The following is a 27,407-nucleotide window of genomic DNA, read 5'->3' as shown; positions in this document are numbered from 1 at the left end:
TATGTACATAGGAAAATTGTGTCAGATTCATTCTACTGTCTTTCCTTTCCTGATTATCTTGGGTCTTTTATTCTTCCTATGAATTTTACAATTTTTTTTCTAGTTCTGTGAAAAACAGTATTTTTAAGGGTACTGCATTCAATTTTTAGGTCACTCTTGGTACTACGGCCATTTGGACAATATTAATCCAAGAACATGGGAGATCTTTCCATTTTCTAACAACCTCAATTTCAGAAAGTTAGATCTTAATGGGAAGGTAAGGTGTCATTCATGAATAAGTTATTTAGAAGTCTTCGGGTTCTTTCTGTGAACCCAGAATGTCAAAACTTTCTCTGAGACCTGATAGGATAGTTAAACCATTTCAATGCTTTTAGATGTTTACTTTCAGATTTTGTATATGATCTTGTGTCCATTTTAAAAAACAAATTCATGGAAAATTTCTTTACCAGATCATATGTTTTAGAATTCTTCTTTCTTCTTAAGTGCCTCTAAGAAAAGAAAATGTTGTTTTATCCATCAGTACTTCTGAGTTCATAAATATCCCTGTCCATTTTGTAATTGTTTTGTTGACGAATCATGATTCATTATTTTCATTGATTTTTTATGTATTGGAAGTATGTGTGGTTATAATGTGTCTTAGGGAAAGTGGGAAGGAAAGAGTGTAAAACACACACACACACCTTGCTTACCTTCATCTGCAAAATTATGTTACGTTTATTGCCGACAGCAGTGAGGAAAATTCAGGCACATCCAAAATATTTGCAATTTTTCCAAGGTGTACCTAGGGACCTAGGAATTGATTTGCAAATTTTACTTTGTTGTTTTAACTTTGTGATTTGCCATTAATTGGGAAAAGGTGAAGATGTTGCACAACTTCTGATTGTATTTGCCTTCTTAAAATAGTTATATTAGATTAGATAGATTAAAATGGTTCTTAAATATTCCCACACAACTTCCAACCAAACCCAGACTGATTTGTTTCCAGCAACATATCCTAATTGTTGAATTAAAAAAAAAAAAAAAAAAAAACTGAATGTAACTTATACACTGTCTTCCAGAGAGATGCAAATAAACACTAGACTGTTTAACAGCCTTCAAGTTATACTGTCAGTCATTGTGATGTTTGCCTAGAGGCAAATTAAAGTAGGTATCTTTGGTACAATTCTGAAGGAGACATTCATTCAGCTTGGTGATCTGCTGTTGATGTGTTAAACAGTTGTGGCCCACAGCTATGCTATCTCTAAATTCATTCTGTGGAGCCTGACCTTAAGATAATGTAAAAAAGCAATTAGTTTTAAACAGTAGGAGTGCCATCAGTGTGAAAGAAACAAATTACACGGTGGGGTGATATTTTTAGTGATTTTTAAGGAGATTATTAAAAATGAAATCTGTACTAAAAGCTGTGATCATAACTTGTAAAATTGACATGGAGCAACGCATTCATGTCAGAGCACTGCGACTCCCAAAATGACAACCCAAGGCTCTCTCTCTGTAATCCTGAAAGGTGATCTGGCTCATTAAACCACACAGGGCTCCACCTGATTAATCAAGCCAAACATCCTCACATGGGACTGTTAGGTTCCACCCTTTTGCTTTGTCACTGAGTAATTTAGAAAATATTCACAGTGCACTATGAACTGGGTTTGACATCATAAACTCGCATTTGTGTTTATAACCCTTACTTAGACCTTTAAACTGTTCTGAAAAATGCTCATGTATACACACACACACACACATTTACAGTTTATAATTTTCTTTTATTAAATGAAATTTATACTTTCTGCTGATTCCATGCTTGCAGTTAGAAATAGCAAAAAGTCTTTCTACTCCTTTGAAGTTTCTCTTGTTTTGTTTAGGTAGTTTAAAAAAAATATGCAGCATTAAATTTAATAGTTGAATCCAATGTCTGTGTGAGAGTCATTTAACTCTCTCAGATTTGTATTGCAAAGGAAGAAATGACCTTAATATGGTAAATTTGATCACCATTTCAAACCACTATCTATGAAACTTAGACACATGCTGATCTCCTAATAGACCGTGTCTCCAGGTTGAAACTCTGATGTGCAGATGCTGACTGATACATTTTGTAGAATCAGTGTAGACTCTGATGCAGTTTAGTAATAAATTTAAAAACAAGAACAATCTAACCATCAACAGTGACAATCACTGTGCTTTTTCCCAGTTCTAGGAGTTATTCTGTCAGCATTATAAAAATTCTCCTCTAATAATAATAATAATTCTCATCAAATTATCCAGTCAGCACAACAACTCACGCTCTTTACTTCTATAGTTATCTTCAGTTTTTGGATAAGGAAATTGAGGCTCAGAGAAGTTAAACTTTTCCAAAGTCACTTGACTTGTAACTGAGGAAGTGTGAGTGCAGGCTTGGGTTCTGTTTCAGAGTCCCCATTCTTTATCACTGCACCCTGCGGCCACACATGTGGGGCTATGTAGTGTATCAAAACTTTCATTGTAATTTGATTAAATATCAAAGAATCTTAGTATAGGCAGGTGCAATATGCCTCTCATGCTGTGATTAAATAAGATAGAGTCAAGGGATTTCACTATAGGAAGATGATTTCAGAGTGCAACCATTGATCCAGGTATTTAAATGTCTCTCTAACCTCCTTCCTATTCTCCCTAATATGTCATAAAGCATCACACTGGCTTCTATGACTGAATTACTTATCTTTCAGTTAGGAAAAAGTTAAGAGTTACTCACCATCTTCCTTACAGTGAATACAAATCATGGTCCCCAAAGTTTATCTAAACAAATCAATATCAAGATATTGCGCTGTTGGAATTTTCCTACTTAAATATTCTAACTTGGGAAGTAACAGGATAATTCATATTATTAATGAATATGAAATTAATGAATGCGCAGTAGTATCTTTAAACAGACTTTGTGGAACCTAGAGTTAAGCAGTTTTAATAGGTGACTTTGAAAACTAAGTAGATAATACTTTTGGTTCATTTTTTATCAGAATGACAAATTTCTTTTGACTTAATTTGGTATTCAGTTTCTCTCTTGGCATAGTTTCTGATGTAATTCTTTAGCTCATAATGTAACTGTCATATTAATTAGCTCAGTTGGTCAAAATTTGGTTCAAATAAGGAGATTCTGAGTTTATTTCCATTATGGGTCAAAACAGTATGTTTAGGGGTAAGAATGAAAAATCTGGAGGAAGTTGCCTGATCTATAAGTCCTCCTCTACTTTATGTCAGCTCTGCACTTGATCTCTGTGCTTCAATTTCCTCATCTGCATTATGCTTGGAAGAGTGTACTATGCATCATAAGAACCATAAAACTGATGGTTTAGGGGAAAAAAGCATTTCAAGGTCAAGGAAAAATCTTAGCCTAATTTTTTCTATTTAATTGGTGCAGAATAAACATTCAGTGACGATATTTAATTACCCTGCAACTAACCTTAGGGGACTGTATGTGTAAATAGGTACACATCTTTGACTCCCTGATGACATCATAGTTCATTATTTTTATATCATTTCTTTCTAAATTATGGAATGAGCTTGGAGCAGCAGATCCCAGTTCTTTTGAAAAACATCCATCCCATTAGAGTATGAAATCACTAAACCAAATAATAATAATTATTATTTTCTTCAGAATATACAGACTACAGGGTTGAAGAATCTACATAAAAATGCTCAGCTACCATGATCCTGAGCAAGAAGCCTTTTCCACAAAGAATGTTTTGTTATCTGGTGAACTTATACTAGACCAGGATTGCCAACCTGAAATCCCTTTAAGTTTGCAATGATGCATAATTAGTTTGCTGCTGCACCCAGGTCACTAGCAACCTTCATTTTGATACCAGTACAGAATGAAACAGACTCCCTGAGTGGAAGGAAACTTTGAGACCACATTGTTCAACTTGCTCATACAGAGAGAAAACAGTCTCTAACAGATTAAATGTCACATAGCAAGTTAGTTGTCCATCAGTATCTAAAGATAAAGGATGTGTTTTTTAAGTGCCTATTTCAATTATCAGTTTCTGCATAACAAGTAGCAATAGATAACAAAGTGGCTAAAACAATATTGATTTATTTTTGTTAAGAATCCTCTGCGTTGACTTAGCAGGCCTCTGCTCCCAATGGTACCAACTGGGTTACTTCTACCACTCCAGGCACCAGTGAGTGTGGCTGGTGCATTTCAGTTCTCCTCTGCATTGCCTCTTTATCCATCAGCTGTCTCATTCTCCAGTCTTTTTCTGTGGAATCTCTTTAGCAGGATATTCTGGGGCTGAAATGGCACATGTTTAACCAGGGTTCTTTACATTCAGTACCATTTATTGTCCTCAAAACTTATCCAGATAAATTGACATTGGGAAAATATAATGTTGAGATTAGTTCCTTTGCAGTGAGGCAGCTGGGTTCCAACAGAGAGCATCTCAGGAGAATAAACTCAGTGTACAAATGCTTATCAAATTTCTACTTGTGTCCTACTTGTCCATATCTATTGGTCACAGCAAATCTATGACCAAGAACTAACATGATAGAGGTGAATGACAGAAGATGTGGTTCATTTGGTGCTACCAAGGTGCCTCTCTACCAAAGTGGCAGATAATTTATGTGGTCAAAGTCAAAAGCACAAATTGTGAAAGTGTGCTACTTAATTTTTTTTTATTTTTGCATTGCTTCTGTATTCAGTGCACAGTCCTAGGTAGATTAAAGGACTGAGGGACAATTGAAACATTCCAGAATTTGATGAGCAGTGAGAATATTGACATTGGTTTTTGGCAGCCATGGTTTCTTTATTTCAGATAGTGAGATTGTGTTAGAGACAGACAACTCTCAACACTTTAACATTCAAATCTCTGACCATAACAGCAAAAAAGAGCCAGCATTTTCAATGCATGCATAATAAAAAGTGAAGGCATCTGATACTATTTTGGATATTATTCACTAATAAACAGAGCAAGACCTCAGTATTAATCCTTTATTAAGATGAAAATTATTCTGACTCTCACCTACACTGAATTGCTTTAGGCAGGCAACTCAGATGAAAAAAAGAAAACGTGCTGTCACTAAACCACTGGTCTCTCTTAACAATTGCTACGTCTCAGCATGAACAAACAAGTGCAGGCAGGCAGGATTCAGTCACAAAACTTATCCTATATAAGGCTTCCCTTGGCCTCTCTCAAGTCCTTGACATACACCTGTGTCATCTACAGCTAGTATGCAAATTGCCTGAAAGCTCCATTAGGCTGGTCCAGGCAAGGAAAGCCCATCTGTTAGTTCTATGACACTTTCCCTTTGGATTCTCATGTGGGAATATGTCCTTGAGATACCCAGATGGAAGACTTTGTGTCAGTGACTGGTACCACTAACCTTGGGGGAAGTTTTCACGTTTGCTTCTTTTATTGACTTTAATATTTGATGTCCTCTTCCCTCCTGCTCTCAAAGAATAAAAGTTTTAAGACTAAAATGGATGGTAAAGCTTTTTTATTTTCAATAAAAAGGAGACATTATTTTTAAGTGTGAGAAGATGGAATATGAAGAGCCCTCTGTTTGCAAAATCTTGGTATTCACTGGGGTTTTCAGCAGTGTGTGTGTGGTCTGGTGATGATAGGAGAGAACACCCAATTTCAAATTAACTGGTGCTTGTCAGCTGTTGCTGATAGCTGTTGGAAGGCTTTAGGAGAGACTGTGGCTTAGTGATATTTTGGCAGTGCTGTCTAATAGGGGCATTTATTGGAAATGATCTCATGATTTCTACTTTCTCTTTAAAGAAAGACAAAACAACTTTCTGTAAGCAGTGGGAAAAGGAATTCCAGCCTCTTCTTCTTTAGGGATTTTTAGGAGTAGACTTAAGTCTCCTGGCCATCTCACACTGAAGTCCACAGAGGATTAGAAGTGTCAACAGAATCAGAAATCAACCATCTCTTTGATAATTGATATCTGTTCAGCATAAATAGGTTTTTTTCTATATTATCCGTCTGCTCTGGCACAGAGATCTAATCATGTTTCCTCCTACATGAAGGTAAGGTGGCAAAAAATAAAGGTAACTCTACCACCTGGAGAAAGACAGTACTCAGGATCAGAAAACAGTTCCTACAGATGTATTATTTTCTAGAACTAGAAAGAGCATTTCCTGTCCTGGAAGTCCTTCAAGTCTGTGATAAACACTGTGTGAAGGTATGCTAAAGGTTTAAGACAGGACAAGATTGATGCTTTTGATCATTTTGGCACCTAAATGGTTCATGATTTCTATCTGATTAGAGCTTCTTTTCCCCTGTTTTAGAAAATGGTCCGAAAGACATATGTTATTATTGGTAGGAATTTCCAACTAGTCATTATTTGCTAATAACGTTGTGTTAAAAGTCTGAACAGAGTGACTTGCCAGAGATAGAGAATGAAACTTCTCTACCCAACGGTGTTTGGATGAGCAAGATAATTACACCCTTGTCCACTGCAGATGCTCTGTTCTTCACTTTGGCAGTTTTTCTGTTCAGTGTGCAAATAATGTTCTCTACTCAAGTTGGTGGCTATTTGCAACAAATATATATTTTTTTCCATCATCACTCACAAAGAACGACTGAGGTGATTGGAATTTTTTATTGTTTTAATCTGACATACAAATCTGATACGATACAGAAAGAAACTCAAATGAATATGCCATGTCCATCAGAGGAGGTGATAGAACTTATTTGTTAAACTGTTGGAATGCATTGTCACAATTATTTGAACTTATTTGAATCACTATGAAAAAATTAAGGCTTAATATTGATAGACCAAGTTTTAATTTAATGTGCATTGAGCGTATAATAAAAAGTCCTTTATTTACTTGTATTAGAAACATCTTAAGAAGCCCCTGCCTCTGCATTTCTGTAAGATTCCCTTTATGAGAAGATAGCAAGACTCAAAATATGGAATTCACTTCCTTCACAGTTTGACAGACATGTATGAATGTCCTAGTTCAAAATAATGTTTATATTCCCCCTTGTCAATGATGAGCAGATATATTTCCATAAGTCAGGTACCTTAGAAGAGCTGCAGAAGAGGAAGAATGGAGAAGATTCATTTTCTTCAGCTCCTGTCTACATAATGCAACATACATTTATCTACTAAGAATATAATTGAGGGGTTAGGTTTCGGATCTATCCTTAAATCTCTCAAGAACAACATTGTTGACTAGATTTTTATAAAATTTAACTTTCAGCAAATAATAAAGTACCAACAGGAGGATTTGTTCTAAGTATACAGACATTAACTCTGATTGTCAGAAATGTGCTCTTTCACATGGCCAGACTCAACTCTCCAGCATGCTGGGGACAGAAATACCCACTAATAGGATGGATCAGCAAACATTAGGCTCTTCCTTGGCAAAAGCCCTTGTCAGCACATGCTCAAATGCCTTCTTGCCTCAAAATAGTAGTTAGATGGTGCTAAAATGGGTTTGATGGCTCTGCATGAACTTGGGCATTATTATTTCATTCCAGTTTGTGGAGAAAGACTTGTAGCTAAAAAAGCAGGAACAATACATAATAGTTTTGATAAGAAAACTGGAACTATGTTTGTATGCAGTAATAAAGATTAAGTAAATATAATTCAATTTGTGTTTAATAGTTGTATGAGTGTCACCAGATCTAATACAAAAATGATAGTAGGAAAGCTAGTATAAAAAGGTTCATCCAAGGCTAAATGAGATTAATGATACTTTTCATTCACATAGTACTTAGTAGAACCTGCAGGTGATTTTCCTCTAGGATCCTCAAGATTGAGTTTCCATTTCTGTTTCTAGATGTAGGAAATTGTGTAAGGGTCATTCTCCAAACTTAATCACTGCTTAAAATGGTGCATCCCAAGTTACCAATAAATGAGTGGATGGTGTGTGAGGTTGGGAACTTCCTTCCCAGAATAAAAATTTCTGCATCAGGGACATAGTCCTGCTCTCATTCTTTCTTTCACTCAATCTGTCTGCTTTCAGTTTGCTCTTCTGCTCTTTCTCCTAGCCACACACATGAGCATGTCTATACCTCTACCTCCTTCCCCCTTTTTGAATGTGCACCTGCACTCACAGTAAAAACTCAGCTTTGGAATATTGATTTTTCCTCTGTAGAGGAATCTTTTAAGGTTTTAGAATGAGACAGTGTTTTTAATCATTTTTGGAATATTCCTGTAGATTTATATTTATCCTTGTGCCTGGTCACATCCAATAATGAGGATTTTGCAAAACAAAAAAAAAATATTGGATTGTGATTAAGTGAAGGGGAACTACCTGCTTAATACATTTTATAAAATATTTAGAGAAAAATATAATCCTTCCCATAAAATAGATCCCAGTTAGAGGACGGCCCATGTTTCCTACTAAGGTATCCATAGCTGTCTGCTTTTTATAGCACTTTCCTTCTGGAAAGTTAACCACCAAAGTCTTTCTGTGAAGAAAAATGAGTGAGAAACAAAAACAAAGGAACGTCATTCTTCACCAAATAATTTAATTACTGAGAAATGCTTTTTGGCGAAACATGGTTTCTAGCGTCTTCCATCTTCCTGCTATTTATCCATACTCTGGATTACCTCATTCATTAGTTCTGACAAGGGACTGTATTTGTATCATTGCCTGACAGATGTGTTACATGTTTCAGTCTTAAAATATTCCACTCTGAGCTCAGTGCTGCATACTTGGGAGATGATGTTAAATCAGCCTTGGCAACACACTGCTGTCACCATGCCAAATAACTCAGGGGAAAAATGATAAGGGTATAAAGAGATCAATAAGGCAAGAGAATCCATGCTTTCAAAAGTAGGAGAAAAAATGAGAAAGACTATCAGTCAAGCATTGGGGTGTAAATAAAGCAAGAGCATGCCACGTTCAGGGTACCCATACGCTACAGTGAGCCATTATCCTTTGAGTAGTAAATTTCTCTTATGTTTTCCTAACTCCTTTAATATAGGTCATTCTAAAATAGAGCCATAAGATTCACTGGCACATTGATCAGTCTGGCGTTGCTCTTCCTTCCCTCCTAATAGAATAAAATGAAGATATGGCTGATTAATGTTGAGAAGGACAGTTCCCAGCCCATTCAGATGTGAGAAGCCACACTGGAACAGTCTCCCTGTAGGGTGAAGATTTGTGTAACTCACATCTTGGTAAATATGAATTATGCAAATACATTTCTGCCCTTTGAAATGAAATGACTCTACAGGGCCCTCATAAATGCCCAGTTGTATTGGATTTTTAGATGGAAAACAAGCAAATTGTAGAAACTGGCAATTTGGAAATTAAACTCTTTATTGAATAATAGTCAGATGTGCATCAAGAGGCAGTGGTTTCTCTTTTTCAGCATAAAACATTACCTTGTTATAAATTTGTAATAATAAATGGAATATCTTGCAGACCGAAGACACTGAATTTTATGAACATTCAAAAATAGGAATTATTTTGTATGTGCTAATGGTCAAGGAGACTGAAAATTACCCAGAGCCCTTATGTAGGTAAAGTACTCTGTAGATTCTGAAGAGCATTTCAGGATTTTAATTTTTAACATGGGGATGAAGTGTGAAACTTAATATTTGTTCTAGAAGCTAGAGCTTGAGGCTGTGTGGGATATATTAAAGTACTTGGGAACAGGAAACACAATTTGGAGATGGTTGCATTAATCTATATGTGAAGTGAAGTACTAGACAAAAATAGAAGCAGAATGAATGAAAAAGACAGATGCAGGGCAAACAGAATTTTGCACAGGCAGAATTCTGTGCCTGCATCAGATGTAGCCATGACAAAAAACAAACAGATGTAACCAGATGCTAGGCACCTATACAGAGTTGGTCTGTGTGAAAAATGATTGCAAAGTTCAAGTTGAACTTTGAAGGCATAATGTAAGAAGAAGCATCCATGCCATAGTCTGGGGCAGTGCTTGAAAAAAAATGCCCAGAAAGGGACACCAAGGGGCATGAGCTAAAAGGACATTGTAGTCAGAAAGAACAGAAGGTGGAAAACTATAGGTGCAAATAGTAGGAGATCACCTCTTCAATGGTATAGAGACAGAATTTTCATGAGGAGGAATGGAGGGGAGACTGGAAAGGTGGGTTAAGGAGTCAGAGGGGGCAGGTTTGCCTGGAAGTTGATTAAATTTATCCTTTAGGGATAGTCATTTTTTTTCCAGCCTGTTTCATGATTGTATATCTGATGTTGTATCATCATTTTAAAATTCTTTTCTTTAAAAATGGCCAGTATCCAAATTGTATAAACTTTAGATCCCATAAATTCACATTCTTCTATTGACTAGCAATGCCTTCATAAGTGTTTGGAAAATTTGCAAAAGAGAGATATTTTCATCACAACTGGTTTAGATGGTTGTCCTTTCCCATTCCGGCTTCCCCCATGTGTACTTTTCTGCTACTCAGGTGTTGGTGGGTATTTTGGAATTGAGTTAAGGGTCAGTTAGGTGGGGGACACTTTAGTTTGGATTGAGTGGAATTTGTGTTATTACTTGGTATTCTGTGCTAGGGATGGTTTCAGAGAACACTCATATTGTCCCAGGGTATTGATGTCCTCAGCCATGGAGAGGAACCTGCTATGGTTTGGATATGAGGTGTTCCCCAAATACTCCTGTGTTACTATAGGAATATTCAGATGTGCAATGTTTCAATTATAAGAGCAGTAACCTAGTCAATTTATCCTAGTTTGAACTTACTGAGTGAACCAAAGTAGGTAGGGCATGGCTAGAGGAAGTAGTACACTGGGGGCCTTGCCCTGGAAGGGTGTATCTTCCCTGTGTCTCCTCCCCCCAATTTTTGGCCACCATGATGGATGTTCTGCCTTTCTTGGGCCCAGAGCAATGGAGTTGGCTCACCATGGACTGAGCCTTTCTTTTAAAAAAAAAAAAAAAAAAAAAAAAAAAAGCCTTTTCAGAAGTATACAAAGCATCTTGAAGTACTGCCAATGGAAGGAGCCATTTATCATTTATCAATATTCCATTGCCAGCGAAACAAATGTTAAGTAATCAGTTTTACTTTATTTCATGATGCAAAACATAGATGTCCTCTGGCTCACAGAAAGACCACCCACAGAAATTTAAGTCCATAAAAGGAGCAAATTTGCAGTGCTAGAGATCAGTTTTTTCCTAGTTGATCCCAATTTTTCTGTGTTTTTAATAAAAAATAATCTATAACATTAGTCATGGGGATGTTGATTGGTCACTAGAACCAGTAAAACAACTACAAATGTAATTTTCATTTTCATTCTGTCCACAAACAAGTCTTAACTTTGTTTGATATGCTGAAAAGCAGTAAGTAGCTCACAGCAAATGGAACCCAGGAGGTTATACACTTCCTGGTATTCTAATTAAGGAAAAGCAAGCGCAAAACATGCTTCTTTTTTGTCATTATCTGTGTCATCACACAAGATTGTGGGTTGGGTCTACAGTGGAAACTGGTGGCCAAGATCAAGGGTGTGTCTGTCTGTCTTTCTGAAATTGCTAACATATGACACTAACAGACCTTGTCCGAAGACTCAGTGCTGATTGAAATTAATGACTAGTAGAGTCTAAATAAATAAAAGGAAATGTGCCTTATTACATAACATAGCCAGGTTCAGGATAAATGGAAGGTCAGTGGTGTAGAATATTGTGAGCCCATAGGTATAATAAGATTCTAACTCTTTCTGCCTAAACTGGAGGATTTATGCATTAAGAAAGACTTCTGCACTGTAGTGCAGTCCACACTGTGGGAATCTTTAGTTTCCTCTGCTGAAATTAGAACTTGAACCTCAGTGGATGTCTGCTTTCACATATAACTCAATTGACCTGCATAATTTGCCCACACACTCTCATGGTCTTAGCAGCTGAAGTAGGGCCACCTCAAAATTCTTTTTCTGTCTTCTTGTGGTAATCAAAATTGCTTTTTGCTACTCATGCATATGATCCCTTTCCCTTTTTCTCTCTTCTAGGATAGTGGGATGTTTAGAAGCATTTCTCTTGAGGTCGCATCTGCAATGGGGTCCAGTGAGGAGATACAGCTAGTATTCCTTAAGAGTGCTGACTTACATGTTCAGAAATTTTGTGACTTGGTGTTGAACTCTGTATGTTTGAACCAGCCATGTACTTACATGGCAAAGATAGTGAATTTATAAATCAGGGTCTTTTTTTTTTTTTTTTTTTTTTCTTTTTCCTCAGAGATCCAGTCTCCTTATTCTGAGTATTCTTCCTGTTTCAGTTTACATTCCTCCCAATTTGCCTTTGTCTACATGCAGCAAACACTGAGACTTCTTTTTGGAGGAGCAAAGAAACGGTCACTCTTTAAAAACCCTTAGTGATTGTTCTTTAGAAAGGTTGTTATCATTATATGCCAACTTCCACATAATATTCTTCAAAGCAAAGTGAAGCAAAACAAAACCATCCTCTGGAATATTGGAGATGTGTAGTGATACTTTGGAATGTGTAATTGTATTACAACCCTATTTTTATTCCATGAAATATTTGCTTCAACTACCCTGGGGCACATATCACATAACTTGTTAAAAATTAGGAATATAATTAAAATGAAATAAATAGTGCCATTGTTTACTCACAAAATATTCTCCCAGAGTAATGATTTTTAAAACCTAATTATTTTTAATGTTAGAATCTACAAATTTAGTATTGTTTATTTTCTGTATAGAAACTCCTTTTAGTTAAGTGCATGGGTATTCAGCATCTATAAACTTTTTCCACTGGCAGTGAGAGATATCATTTTTATGATATGTTAACAATTTTTAGATATTTTCCTGGAATCTGTATATTTAAGAATGCCTTTGATTGTGAGAATTGACATTTATCTTGTTACTAGTTTATCTGAGGGCAGTTACTATTAGTGGTTAAAATTGAACTAACTAAACCTAAGATGCCTTTGAGAAAGGACACTTCTTGATTTATAATCTGTAGAGAATTTCAACATCAATAGACTTTTTACTTTGTATTGTGAGATTTGAAACCAGGAAAATCAGAGTTCAATTAGATCAGTCCAGGGAACAATATCCCTGTTACCTTAAAGAACATAGCAATATTGGTCTGCTCATAATGAACATTGCAAAAGTGTTTTAGGATTTATGTAACAGTTGGTAGCTAGTGCCTATGGGCTGCTTATGATGGGCCAGGTCTTATTTTTTATACACACTTACTTGACATCTTTATCTTCTGAGGCAGTTATTACTCCCATTTTCACATATAAAGAGACAGACTGAAGATCCTTCTCCCTGCTGTCAGACAAGCACCTGAGCCCAGGGTGTGTCATCAGAACCTAAGTCCTTGATCACTGTGCAATGATAGTGACACTCCATTCTCTTTGAGCCTTCGGAGATTTACAAACCCAGGACAAACACCCTTTATGTGCCAACCTCTGAAGCTCAATCACTTTTTTGAAATAAGATGAGTAATGAGTAATTTGTACAAGGAAAAAATTTGTATTATGGGAGATATTTCATTCTTTAGAGAAAAAAAAATATCAAATTACCTGGAGAACATGTGTCAGAAATTGGATGTTTCCATGCTACTCTGAGAATTCCTCTAAGGTACAAGGTGCATTGACTTAGAACATACTGATAAAGAAGTCCTCTTAGATGATAGTAATTATGAGAAATAGAAGTCTGAATGTGTAAATATCTAGTATGTTTCTGATTATAAAAATTGCAATAAATTTGTTAGCAATATAAAATACTTAATATTTATTTTATGGTCTCATAGTTCCCATCTCTTGGGCCAAAAGCATAATAAAGTTTAAAATGTGTTTATATAAAATTCTCCATGCAAGCACTTCTTTTAATTTTTATAACGAAGCCATTACTTTTCATGTATTAATTGCTGTCACATTTTTGATCTGTGCTCTACCATTGTCTTCTTGAGGAATTATTGTGTTTTATAGTCCAAATTTCTTAGATTTAGGACTTTAAAAGCTTAGGTTCTGTTTACATTTAATTTTGCTGCATCAATAGCATATGAATGAATTGGCTAATAAAACAACAAAACTATTTTATGTCATGGAATATAGGTTATTGTTTATGAATTTGCTGAATTGCCCTGCTAGCTCACTATAAGAAGGCATTCTCTCTCTTCTCTCTCTCCCTCCCTCCTCCTCTCTCTCTCTCTCTCTCTCTCTCTCTCTCATTTAATAATTTTACAATCCATTTGAAACTTTGGTTATTGGCTAAGAACAAACAAAATACAGCTTGTTCTTTCAACAGATTATAATATACTACCTGGAAATTTCTTTTTAAAATGCCCACTTTAGGTCAGGAGAAGTATCAGTAGAAAGAGGTTTCATATGCCAATATCTGGACCCACACCCTGGGCATAGGTCTGGGTGGACTTAAATATGAACTCTACTTAAGGGAATGCAATTGCACTTTATAAAAAGGAAGAAAGAGAGAGGGAGAAGGAGAGGGAGAGAGGGAAAGAGGGAGAGAGAGAGAGAGAGAGAAATCAAGCTATGAATTTAATAGCATCATGGAAACTGGGACCACTCTTTTTCTAGCCCATGTAGGTACTGCCTTTGAGTAGACAGTGTGAGAGACAACCCCTTGTAACTATCAGAATAACCTATATCAGCAATGCTCAACAAAATTATAATGACGATGTTCTGTGTTTTCATTTGGACATAGTAGTCAGTACACATGTATGTTTTTGAGCACTTGAAATAAGGTCAGTGCAACTAAAAAACTCAGTTTTTAATTTAGTTTAATTAAAGTTAATTGTATTTAAATTTGGAGAGTTGCATGTTACTATAATACTAGACTGAACATGTCTAGAGTAGATGCTGGAATTAGCTGGAGCAAAGACTACCAGCTTCAGGCTCTGGTTATGTGCTGAATAGCTGGACAATCTTGGAAAGTCATTTTACCTCTCTGAGTTTCAGTACTGTCTTTTATAACATGGTGATAACAAAGGAACTTGCCTCCACGAGTTCTGAGATCAGGAAATAAATATGTGAATATAACACTGTTAGAACTGTCTAGCAATGCAATATGTGCTCAATAAACATTAACCATTGCTATTCTCATTATTTCATAATCTATAGATTTTAATGGTACAGGAGATAAAAAGAGATGGAAATAAAATAGGGCTTAAGTAATAAAGGGAATTATCATGAATGGAATAGAATTGCAGATGATCCTAGATGAATGGCTAGGGTTTTGACAAATAGGAAGTAATTACAGGATGATCATACAGTCATATTTTTGCTTTTAGATAATCTCAGATTAATTTTGGGTCCTGGCTTGATAATTCAGGTCTTCTACCTTTGCTATAAGTTATGTATCAGTGTGTAAGATAAATTTTAGAGACACCCTAGAATCAAACCCAGGAGTATAGCCCAGGCATTTTGTGGTAGGAAAGAAAATAAAATGAGGTATAGATGCAGACGTGTCTGCTGTGGTATGAAATGTAAACAGTGGGAAGTAGTTGAAAACAGGTTACATATAGACTGGGAAAAAATTTGAGATGAAAACTGGATAACGAAATTAAATTTGATGGGACATGTTTCTTAAATGATTACATTGCACCTGAGTCAACATATATTCCCTTTCTTTTTTAATCAATTTTTTGTTTGTTCTAATTAGTTGTACATGACAGTAGAATGCATTTATACATTTTGATAGATCATACATAAATGGAGTGTAATTTCTCTGTTTTTGATTATACATATTGCAGGATCACATTGGTCATGCAGTCAGTCATATATGTACATGAAGTAATAATGTCTGTTCCACTCTACTATTCAAAAAAGTGAAATTCTCATTTAATTAGAAAAAGAAAACATTTGATGTATTTAAAAAACCTTATGCTATTTGGTGTGCTGGTTGATTATTATTGACAGCTTCTTTTTTTAAAATACATGGTTGAAGACAAAATAGGCTATTTCTGTCACCTCTTTGCTATCAGTAACCAAATCAGTAATATGATTTGTTAATATGAAAATTAGTGAACCGAGTGGGAAAATGGCTCATTATATCTGGAGTCATGACTTTCACAACTGAAGAAGGAAACTCTGAAAGGATTCATTTACTTGTAATGAAGTATTATCTCAACCTATCTTGTGGTGGTTCTTTTTAAACTACATTTATTGATCTTCATTCTACTGAGCAGGGCATACAGAACAAAGTGAGGGGAATTAATTGTAGATGATATTACGAGTTGTAATTTCAGTGAAACAGAGAGAGCATTAAATTGTGAAATACAGGATATTATCTTAAAAACAAAATCGGGAAAAGAGGCAAAAGCAGAGGTTGTAGGGAAAACACAAATAAAAAATTAGGCAGACATATGTGGTACCAGACTGTGAACCGTAATGGAGTTCTTTACTCTTTGAGGTATCCCCCTGAATCCATGAGTGCACTTAGACTCATGCACTAAGTGCACTGACCACCGGGTGTCCCAGAGACTGACCACCGGGTGTCCCAGAACCCCCACAAACAGGTGTGGTAACCTGTGCTGAGTTTCTGCTCTTTATTCAGTGGTTCTAGTGCATCATGAAAGCAGACATTTGGGTTGATCGCTGAGGTATTCCCTGGACAAACAGAGCAGATGTTGCACTCAGGGATTATGGTCACTTTCAGTATTTCTGGGTAATGCCCTGCATGTAACAATTATTAATCATAGTGTAGCTAACAGTGTAATCTCCACCTGGAGAACCATCACATCTCATTTTTCCCCCAAGGGATCAATCATTATCAATACGAAAGTCTTGAGCCACTTGGGTATTTTTAAAAGTATAGACATGACTACTTAAACTAAGGCTGTAAGTGCCTCAAATTATTGCAGTATGCAATAATTTTGTGTGTTTTTCCTTAAAAGAGGGATTTGGAGAAAGACTAGATGTCATTGGCACTTGGAGGATTGGCAATCTTTGTAAAAGACCATTGGCATCCTTTATAGTCAGCACTCTTCTCTAGCTTATAATTTTACTAATGAAATTTGTTTATAGGTGCTTGAACTGAACAATAACTAGTTTGCTTGTGTTTCCAAATTCCATGAATTTTAAAATGTCATTTAATATCTAAACCTCTGAATGGAATTCAATGACTTTAAATTAAGCCTATTTGTAAATAGCACAGAGCAATGTGTGATTATGCAATCTGCTGAGGTTTTTTGAGCTAATATTTAGAGCAAAAGCAAATCTCCTCCTATCAGCATTTTTAATAAAAACTAGGTAGCAATTTGTAAATACCTTGAAGCTAATTAGTCATTCCATCCAAAATGATCATTTTATCACTGCCTTGGTACTATGCTTTTTGGTTGTTGATGAAAATGGCAAACCACTGTTCTAATGACATAATTTCATTTCAAATATACTGGCTCCCAAGCATTGAAAAAAATAAAGGATTAGCTCTGACGGTACCCCCTTCAAGGTAACTACTCCAGCCAGAACGGAGGGAGTGATGTTCATTTTAAGGACTTGGTTCATGATGATGATGAAAAAAGTGATAATGATGATGGTGTTGATGAAAGAATGAAAAAGAATGTATTTATGGAGTATGGGCTTTGGCCTGGCCCTGTACTAAATATTTCATATGCAATTTATATATTTTAGTTTCACAACTGTTCTACGAAGTGAGATGATCATAATCCCGTTTTTACTCAGGACAAGAGGTTTAAGTGCCTAGCTAGTGGCAGAGCTGAATTCACAGCGGGCAATCTGGAGTTCTTAAGCACCATGTTACGGCGGTTGACAGCAGCTATTACCTAGGCCAGTTGACAGAGGATGTTCAAATTATTGCCTTTTGTGAGGAGTTTCATCGTTTATTGCTCATTTCCATATCTGAGCTGTGGGTAGAAAGAGAAAAGTAGGGCAGGTTTTCACCAAACTCTATTATAAAAGGCATAATTGAAACAATTGTTTTCTATAGTCATATTCCAGATAATGGAGAGGCAATTGCCTAGCATAAAATTGCAAAGCCATAATGTATGTGGTTCATGAAACCCTGGCTAAAACTGCATGGCTTGCCTTAAATATTAATTTGGCTGCATTTGTTATTGCTTGTATGGACAGTGCTCATGTTCCGCCCTCCTTTGAAGCTATTAAAGACACACCAGTGACTGGCACAGTTCTTGCTGTGTCCATTCTCTCATGTTGTGTTTGCATTTGAGGAGAGGTCTGCAGAAGCAAGGTTATGTGCAAATTACACCGTCTGGGAGAGGGATTCAATAGCCTGCAGCAGCATTATCCACCGAGCAATGGATTGCATGTGTACGTGCAGGTTAAATAATGTATGATTTAAGACAGGAATGTGGTTTGTATTCATTTTTGGATAGTAAAAGAGTTGGCATGTCAGTCCCATGGGAGACTTTATCCAGGTCTTTACCCTTGAGTGGATAAAAGAGTACAAATTCTATTGCACTGGAGATGAATAAAAACAAATTGGGGAGACCAGCAGCAGAACAGACTGCGGTGAGATGGAGTCCAAGGCTACTCCAAAACCACCAGACCAACTGCCTCCGGATCCTGCCAGCAACCAGATGCCGGCAAGAGAACCGACTGCAGTTTGGCATGAGGGCCCTGTGATTCCCAGCCAAGGGGAATTGCATGCAAAAATATTTAACATTCTCTTTGTAAAAGAGTTATGTTTTCAATCAGAGGGAGAAGTATGTCTCAGACCTAGTCTGCTACAAATGAAATGTGGCATACTGACATCTTGGCTACAGAGGGTGGAGGTGTAGGGAGTGAATGCCACATGCCCTTGGAGATTAGAAGTTGATCTTTGGTTCAGTGGTGGGGTTTTTCAACGAAATGAGTTTTACTTTGTTTGTTGGGTATCACTAATCCAGAAGGGATACTATATTGACCTTTTAATAAAAAGGGTTGAATATGTTTAAAATAGTGAATCTCAACTACAGGAGATTCCCCCTTCCTAGTCAGAGGATATTTGGCAATATCTAAAGACATATTTGATTGTCACAAAACTTGAGGGGAGAGCCGTGCATCTGGCATCTAGTATGTAGAGAACAGGCAGGCTATTAAATATCCTATAAAGCACAAACAATTTCTTACAACAAATAATTATCCTGCCTAAAAAATCAATAGGGTCAAAGTTGATAACCCTTGGAAAAATTATCTGACTGGTGTACACATATTACAACCCTGCCTGAAGACAAGTGTTCATGGAATATAGTTTGACATTATATAAAAGATGATTTTTGATGATTTTCTTCACACTTTTAACTTGCATGCAACATTTGTTAGGTTCACCAAATGCTTTTTGTTAAAACAAACAGAAAGGGCTGGGGAGATAGCTCAGTCTGTAGAGTGCTTGCCTTTCAAGCACAAGGCCCTGAGTTCGATCTCCAGCACCGCAAAAAACAAAACAAAACAAAAACAGAAAAAAAAAGTAACTCACATTCCCCTCCAATCTATCTCTGAAATAGAGGAAAGAAATGATAACTAACGAACCTTCCTGTAAATGTACAGTGTCACACATTTTATACCAGGTCCATGCAATTCTCAAACTTGAAAAATGAGGCATATTAACAAAGCCCACAAAATGAATCAGCTGTTTGAGATGATCTACAAGCCAGTTCATTTTCCTGTTCCTAAATAACAAACCATGCATCTTGACAAATGAACCTACTTGTTGGACGTTACTTGAAAAACTCATAGCATACTTGGTTCTGATGGTGACTTCCCCTTCCAAATTAAATTTTAAGATGGACTTCATTTAAATTCTGATAGAGGGAAAAGGCTGGTTCACCTTCATTTTGATCGTCTGTTGTTTATCACCATCTTCTCCATCTCCTGCTCAGACCCAAAAGCAGAACTTCTGCCAGTCTCATCCTCCAGAATTGTCTGTAGGAGAGCGTCTTTGTCTGTGGGTGCCATATCATTAAGAGGTGAAGCTCTGTCATGTTTAGAGGGACTGTGTGGCATCTGGCATCAGCCTATGTTGGACTGGTCTCCAGTTGTGTGACCTTGACAAGGTCCTTCATCCTTTTTGTAGCTCAGTTTTCACATTCGCAAAAGGAGGCTAATATCATTTGCCTCACTGGGCTTTGTGAAGATAACATATTGAATGCTTAGCAAGCACCCCAAAATGTCACCTATAATTATTATTTTAAGAGCAGCATTTTCCAAAATGGATGCCAAATCATTTTCTTTAATTTCCTAATAAAGGACACTTATAGGGATGCTGTGATTTGCAGCCCCAATGTGTGCTTAAGGACTTTTAATACTTTTGTAATCCCTAACCCATCCTCTCCTGGTAGTGCCACCATGAATAACTATCTAAGAACAATCTGCATATCTGCACACCTGCCAAACATCTGAGACTTCACCAGAAGTTCTCTCTCTCCTTCAATCAGAGTGTCATCCAAAGCCCCACTTCTGAAAATCTGCCATTTCTACAGCTTCTAACCATGCTGACGCGGCAAATTCATAGCAATACCTTGCCCTGTTACAGCACAGCATTACAGTGTTCAGTAACCCCAGACTGTAAGTCCTCCCTACTCCTAAATAGGATTTATAGAGTGTGACTTTGAGCCATATAGCAAAGTCAATTTTATCTAAAGGAGAATATTTTTTTTTTTTACTAACATTTTAAAATCCCTTCCTCAGTAGCTCAAAATGATTTAAAAGCTAATCAATGATAAAATTCCAACTCCATCTGGAGACAAAGAATTGAAGAGGGATGCAGAACCACTTTAATCAGGAAAGTGGCTGCTGTGACCCATTAACCCCTAGAGATTATTGATGCTCTTTTTTTTTTTTTTTTTTTTTTTTTTTTTTTTTTTAAGATGCTGTAGTTTGCTCATCTATCTTTGGCAGCCCACGCATACAAAATCGCTTTTACTCTTCACAAATTAATTCATTTAGGCCTGTGCATTTGTCAGGCATTCCGGGAGCCGCCTTCTACCCTCCTGTTGATTAAAGGATGTGTATTTTGAAAAGGGGTGGAGAGGAAGGAATTTATAATTCTTAAAACGAAAGAAGGAGTTGCAGTGCCCGCGGCTACCTGAATCACAGTGCATCCCCAGCAGATAAATGAAATATTAGAGATTAGGAAGAGTGCCTGTACTGGGTGTTAAATTGTGGATTGATTGGCTCAATAACACAGAGAAAGCGACCTCTTTCAGCAGAATTTCTGGAAGTCCAAAACCAGAATATGACACCCACACACACAAAAATCATATTTCATTGTGAATCTTTTCCAAAAGCCTTCTGAATATACCCTTCCCCTATAACCTGAAACTTCTACCCCCATTTACCAAGTGCCTAACTCATGTCCACACACACAGTTTGCCTACTTGCCTGTCCTCATCTCACCTTTGATTTGCTTTTGACTGATTGGATTTTTTTTTCCCCCACTGACTATGTTGGGCCCATCTGAGGGCACAGTTATTGTTTTAGGCATCATGCAATTTACTAAATGGTGTTCTGGTTATGGAAATGCTTGCAAAGAGCCCTGGGGGAAGAAAAAGAATTAAGTAAACACATATTGATCATGCTGTAGCTGCTGTTGTCTCCTCTGATCAGTAAAGAGCTCAGTCTGAACTGGTCCATCTGATCTGTGATACATAAAGCTAGAGACATTTTTCTGACTCCCTGGTGGTTTTAAAGGCTATGCAGTGGGAAAAACTGCTTTAAACAAAGTCTCATTTTAAAAGAATCCCGAGTACAGGATGGAATTCAAAGAATTTGGAGGGAGGGGAGGTGAAAGTGGTAGCAAACAGCTTTAAAAATGTCCTGGGAATGTTAAGAGAACAAAAAGCACATAAGAAAAATAAAATATAAATGTCATGTAACTTATTGTGAGATAGAGAGATAGGAAGCCAGTTTAGCAAGCACATACTGAATGTCTACGGGGTGCAGGATGTCTAGAAAGGAAAAGCTAAACTGTTGAGGGGTGTCTAAGGACCAAAACAGAATTCCTTAGGTCACAAAACAAGTCATAGTTTTTATGCCAGCAAATAAACTTAAGCTTAACCACAGATATTAAATTCCAAAAGGCAATGCATATATGCCATTTAATCCAAATAGAAAAAGAAAACATCCTCCTGTGTAATTCATCTTAAAATTCTACATTAAAATGTTGATATTAAATTAAGCGATTAAAGAAATTACTGAGAAAAATTTTCATTTCAGAGAAGGGAGATGGTGGCTCTAGGCTCTGCATTTGTTTTATTTGCTTTCTCTTTCCCATTCCTTAATTCTTGGCTAGTTTCTGCTTGCATTGGGCAATTCTGTGCTATCCTCCCCAACCCCATGTTCCTCCAATGAATCACAGGCATGAACTTGGAAACATGAGGGAAGAGAGAGCAAAGAGAAGCTTGAAGCCTTTTCAAAATGGATGACGTAGGCTCTGGACCAGAGAAAGAAAGGGAATTGAGAGATTTTGGTGGTGGGTTGTGTTCTCTGATTTAGGGTGAGGGAACAGATGAAGCCAGCACTAAGTTTTCTTGCATGGAAGCTGGAACAATGACAGCGACACAGACACAGACACAGACACAGACACACACACACACACACACACACACACACACACACAAATGGGGTAATTGTGATGAGTATGGGGTGGAGATTTGGGAAATGGGAGAATGGACGCAAGGAGCTGCACTCTGATATACTAAATCCAACAGGTATTATCCTATAACCACTTGGAGATATGGACTGGGGCAAATGTGAAATCCTTGAAGACGTAAACAGAACATTATAGCAACAGCCAAAGCTGGATACTGCTAAAACTTGGTTACCTATCTCTATAAGTACTTTGCTTATTCAACTTTTATGGCACAAGATGTAGCCTAAAAATTTATTAAGCACCTACTGGTTTTCTAGGCGCTGTAGGTTAGGTGCTGTTCACTTGAGGGTTGACATATTCCCTGCCCTAGGGGAACATTCAAATTAGCACTAGAAACAGGCATTAAATAAGTGAACCAAAGCTACCTTGGAGAGACTAAATACACAGAAGGCTAAGAAGAAAGATCAGAGTGTTGTTGAGTGAGACAACTTGAATCAGAAGAAGGGATAAGAGCCAACTAAGTAGAGCTGGGCAGAGTGGAAAGGGTGAGAGGTTGCGGGGCAGTGGGGTCTGGTCCAGGAAGTGACTGGAAAGGTGGGAAGGTAGTCAAAGAATCACATATGGCTTTCAGTACAGGCTGGTAAGTCCAGAGTGAACCTTGGATTCCTTAGGAAGCCACTGCCAGATCCTAAGTGTGTAGCTTGCTATGCTCAGGGCCACATTCGGCTCCTTTTCCGGGTGTCTCACCACTCACCTGGACCAGCAGACCTGTCCAACTGGGCATATCAATTGTATTGTTGCCCAGTTCTGGTCGGAATGAGATTACAGAGGCACAAAGCACAGCTCTTCTTTGCTTCTATCCCGCAAATTGTCATGCTATCTCTTAGCTTCCTTTCGTGGCACAAGTGGTTATGTAGTTTGACATCATCTGAGGAAATACATTTTTGCAGTTGGGTCCCAAATCTGATAATTCCTCACCTCCCAACCCTGAGAGATGAGTTTTCAGGTCAGAACCCAGCCATGTTTCCCCACTAGAATCTTGAACATGCTCACAGTGTTTTTGACTAACGTTCTGGGCTATAAGTGAGAAAATCTGGGACAGTTATATAGTGTACTATCACTGGCAAGACAGATTCCAACCCAGAATATTAGCATTATTGTTATTTTTGCTAATATTTATTTTGCATTTGCTGATTTCCAGGAACCATTTGGTTTGCTTTAGCTCACTGAGTTTTTATAAAGACACTATGATATAAGAACAGTAATATTCTTCATATTAATGAGATCACTGCATCTCAGAGAGGTTAAGCCACCATCCAAAGATCACATGGCTAATTAAGAGACACAGCAGGGACTCAACCCAGCCTGTCAGTATAATTTGAGAACTTTTAAGAATATGCCTGGATGAGAGAGAATTAAGCATAATGAGTAAATACATTTACTAATTCTGGTGTGTATAATTATACATACCCTCACACTGTATATTTTGAGTTTCTGGGAGTCATCTGCTAATTTGTTTTTGACATAAAATGGTGAGATGGATTAAGACAGTGGTTCTCTAATGGTGGTGGGGGGAATCCCTGCATGCTGTCTGTCTTGCAGATGAGTGACATACAGCATGAAGAAGCAGTTTGGGAAAGGGGAAACAGCTCAGATGGATTCACTTGTTCAAACACTCATTCCTAGAATCACTATTCATGGAATGATTGGTATATATCAGGAACTGTGCTGGACAGGAGTGATGAGGAAAACAATAGTAGCAAGTTTCTTGGAAGCAAAGGAAAGAACAGAAGAGTAGAGGCAAAGGAAAGGTGTGTGGCTCTTCAAGGTAAGCCAGGGAGACCTGAACTGTTTGCATCAGAGAAGGAGAGAACATGCTGTTCAACAGGTGTAAGGACAGTTAGTTGATCAGGGAGAGATTTGAAAGCCTTATGCTATTGCCGGGAGCACCTGGTAACTTCTTTTTGCTCCATTTATGGCTGTCTTATGCTGATCCACCAAAAGCCAATGGTGTTCTCAGAAAGCAACTTAGAGCATTGCATGTATGTGTATGTGTGCGTGTTTGCGTATGGGCTGCAGAGGTTCAGAAGCGTGCCTTGCTTTCAAGTTGTGCTGCTGCCTGTGAACAGGTGTGCTGGCTTTTGCTGTTTCAGTAACAGCTTTTTCTGTTTGCAGCAGTCCTATGCACCAGCTCCCCACCCCATGGCTCCTCCCAGCCCCAGCACAAACAGCAGCAGCAACAACAGCAGCAGCAACAGCGGCGGGGAACAGTTAAGTAAAACCAACCTGTACATCCGAGGCCTTCCGCCAGGCACCACGGACCAGGACCTCATCAAGCTGTGCCAACCGTAAGTGTCCTCCTTGCTCTCTGTGCTCCCAGCTCCCACACCGCCTGTGTGGCAGCATTTGTGACTGCTCCCACATACCCATCCACTGGGGTGTCAGGGAGTAGGGCTCTTCTATACAGCCAGTTCATCTCAGGGAGTGGTTTTGTTGAATTGTGGTCATAGAGGTGGATATTCTCAAGCAGAAGGCACAGGAGTACTGAGTACTGGCAGATTCACACATGGGGACCCCAATGACAAGGAGCAATAGCTACTCAGTTGTGCTCTCAGCCCAAGTAGCTGGTGGGGTCGATGACGAATCTCGTGAGAGATAAGCCGTTCTTCTTGAGAAGAGTTAGTGAATGGACCTTAAAAACTCACGAGTGTTGGATTGCAGGATGGTTGTCTCCCATGAGCCAAAGCTTTTCTGGCCAGGACTTGGTAAACCCAGGTTCTACCAGGTCAAGCCATTGGAGAACTATCAGGGTAATCCTCTGGTTTCTTTAAAAACATCTACTGCCCAGTCCAGAATCTATCTCCATCAAGGTCAAGAATCACACTCATGGAGTATTTTTACATTTGCTAGGAAGTGTGGAAGTGATGAAATCTTTTTTTTTTTTCCAAAATGTGTTTATTAATCTGTTATCTACAAATACATTATTAGCCCTCTCATTTCTGTGCAAAGACATTAAACATATTTAAGTTTACCTTCCCCATGCAGTTAATAACAAATAATGAATTAAAAATCATAGGCCTGCATTTTTAGATTGTTGCCCAGCTATTTTCAAAATCCTATTAGTGTAGATATTTGTCCTTTGTGCCTTTGCTAGTTTTTAAATCTGGCAGAACTATTACTCAATGGTTCTTTTTGTCTTTTGCAATGTTTTACAAGAAGACTGAGAAGATATTTGTGTTGTAAATTTTCCAACCTCTAAAAGATTGGAAGAGTACAACAACAGGCAACATTTATTTGCCTTTGTTCTGGATTTGACAATTGGGAGTTCATATCAAAACCACGGAAAGTGGCAGATAAACCAAAACACAAATATACAGCCATATAATCAGTTAACAATGCAGTAGGTGGATTTGTGTGAAGGCAGCCTGTTGCTGTTGACTGCTTTGATTTGTGAAAAAGGTAAGGTAGAACCTTGAAAGATAAATATTGGTTTTAAAGAAGCTGTTTTTAAAAAACTAAATATTAAAGATGCTGAGTCTAAGGATATGAATGCATGATAGATTTTGATCTACAACATATTGGTGTCGAGAGTTGGCAGGTAAATAACTCAAACTTTTTCTTATTGTTGGTAAAATCAAAACTATTTTGAAAGGCAAGGCCTTTGAAAATGTGAAAGGTGGCAGGCTTCGGGAGAGACGTTTCAGATGAAGTATTCCCTTCGTCAATGCTGATGTAAAAGGAATAGCTATTATCCTTGATTCGTACTTGCATCTCATTCATAAAAAAATTTGCTGGTACTGAGGAAAAATTTATTTTCCCCGTTGTTCTACACTACTCATAGAGCTTGTTGAAACAAATTTCCAGGCCTAAGAAATTATGCTCCTTTAAGTCTGGAGTGAACTCCAAGAGAATACATTTCTATCAGGACTTCCGGTGTGGTTGATGCTGGTGGTCTCTATGGTCGGAGAACCTCTGTTTTCTGTTGCACAAAGTCTTACTTCATTGATGAAGACATTTGAGGTGGAATCTTGGGTTTGAAAACCTGCTTAGGCATTTTGTAACCTTGAGACAAATCATTTCTTGGCTTTGAGGTCACAGTTTCCTCTTTAAGGGAATTTTGAGTGGATTGAGGTTTTTTGTTGTTGTTGTTGTTGTTCCCCTAGGATTTTTTTTTTGTATTACCTGTTGTGTGCTCAAGCTACCTGATGAGTGTTTTAGGGGTGATTGTTAAATATTCAGGAATTTTGCAAGCCATTTGTTACATACTTGGTAGTTTGAAATGAGCCATGGTGGGAATGTCCGTAACACAGGAATCAGCAAAACCTACAGATCAGAACTGTTAAAAAAATTTGTATTTTATTGGATAGCTGGTTTACAAACATATCACTGTGTATAGCATATATAACATAAATCTCTGTCAGTACTCATTTCTGCAAAGAATCGGCAGAATTTTTTATACGAAAGTATTACCTAAGAAGCCTGTGTTGGTGGGAAAGAGATGTGGGAATACAGAACCATTGTTATTTAGGATATAAGCTTTTGTTACTGTCTCTTAGATATGCTTGAAAATTTTAAGGAATGCTAGGTGAACAGAGGATAGTGGTTACTTAGTTGCTAACTAGAAAGATCTGGTCCATGTTAATGTAATTATGAAAATGTTTGTGGGTTCTCTAGTTACTGAAGTGTTCTGGACCTGGTGTTTATTGCATAGATCATTGTTTTCCTAGAAAATGTTGGAAAATCAATGTGATGGAGCAGCATAATACTTTGAGAATATGAAGGGACTAAGCAGTTGGGCTTCCAGTCATTGTGGATGGCATTAACTGGGTCTATGGCTTTAGACAAATGACTTGTGCCCTCTTAACTTGACTTCTCCCAAATATAAAAGAATGGATTTGAACTCAATAATCTTTTACTTTTTTCCTCCCACTCTAAGATTCTGATATATGATTGAGGGCTTCATTATTTA

At 37.4% G+C, this 27,407-nt stretch overlaps 1 protein-coding gene across 9 annotated transcripts in view; it reads left to right on the top strand.

The window, feature by feature from the left end:
• Nucleotides 1-27,407, top strand: part of RBMS3 (RNA binding motif single stranded interacting protein 3) — a gene marked incomplete at its 3' end in the record, with an annotated part of 684,132 nt that overhangs the window by 109,284 nt on the left and 547,441 nt on the right. For 6 of the 9 annotated variants that reach the window (XM_079114001.1, XM_079113998.1, XM_079113994.1 and 3 more), the window contains exon 2: nt 24,614-24,786. In XM_079114001.1, coding sequence (XP_078970127.1) covers nt 24,614-24,786 — 173 coding nt within the window. The remainder of the gene's footprint in view (nt 1-24,613; nt 24,787-27,407) is intronic. The other 3 variants (XM_079113995.1, XM_079114000.1, XM_079113996.1) reach the window with 1 other exon arrangement.

This window comes from Sciurus vulgaris (genome assembly GCF_902686455.1).
Source record: "Sciurus vulgaris genome assembly, chromosome: 16".
NCBI lineage: Eukaryota > Metazoa > Chordata > Mammalia > Rodentia > Sciuridae > Sciurus > Sciurus vulgaris.
This window is presented reverse-complemented; position numbering and strand designations above follow the sequence as displayed.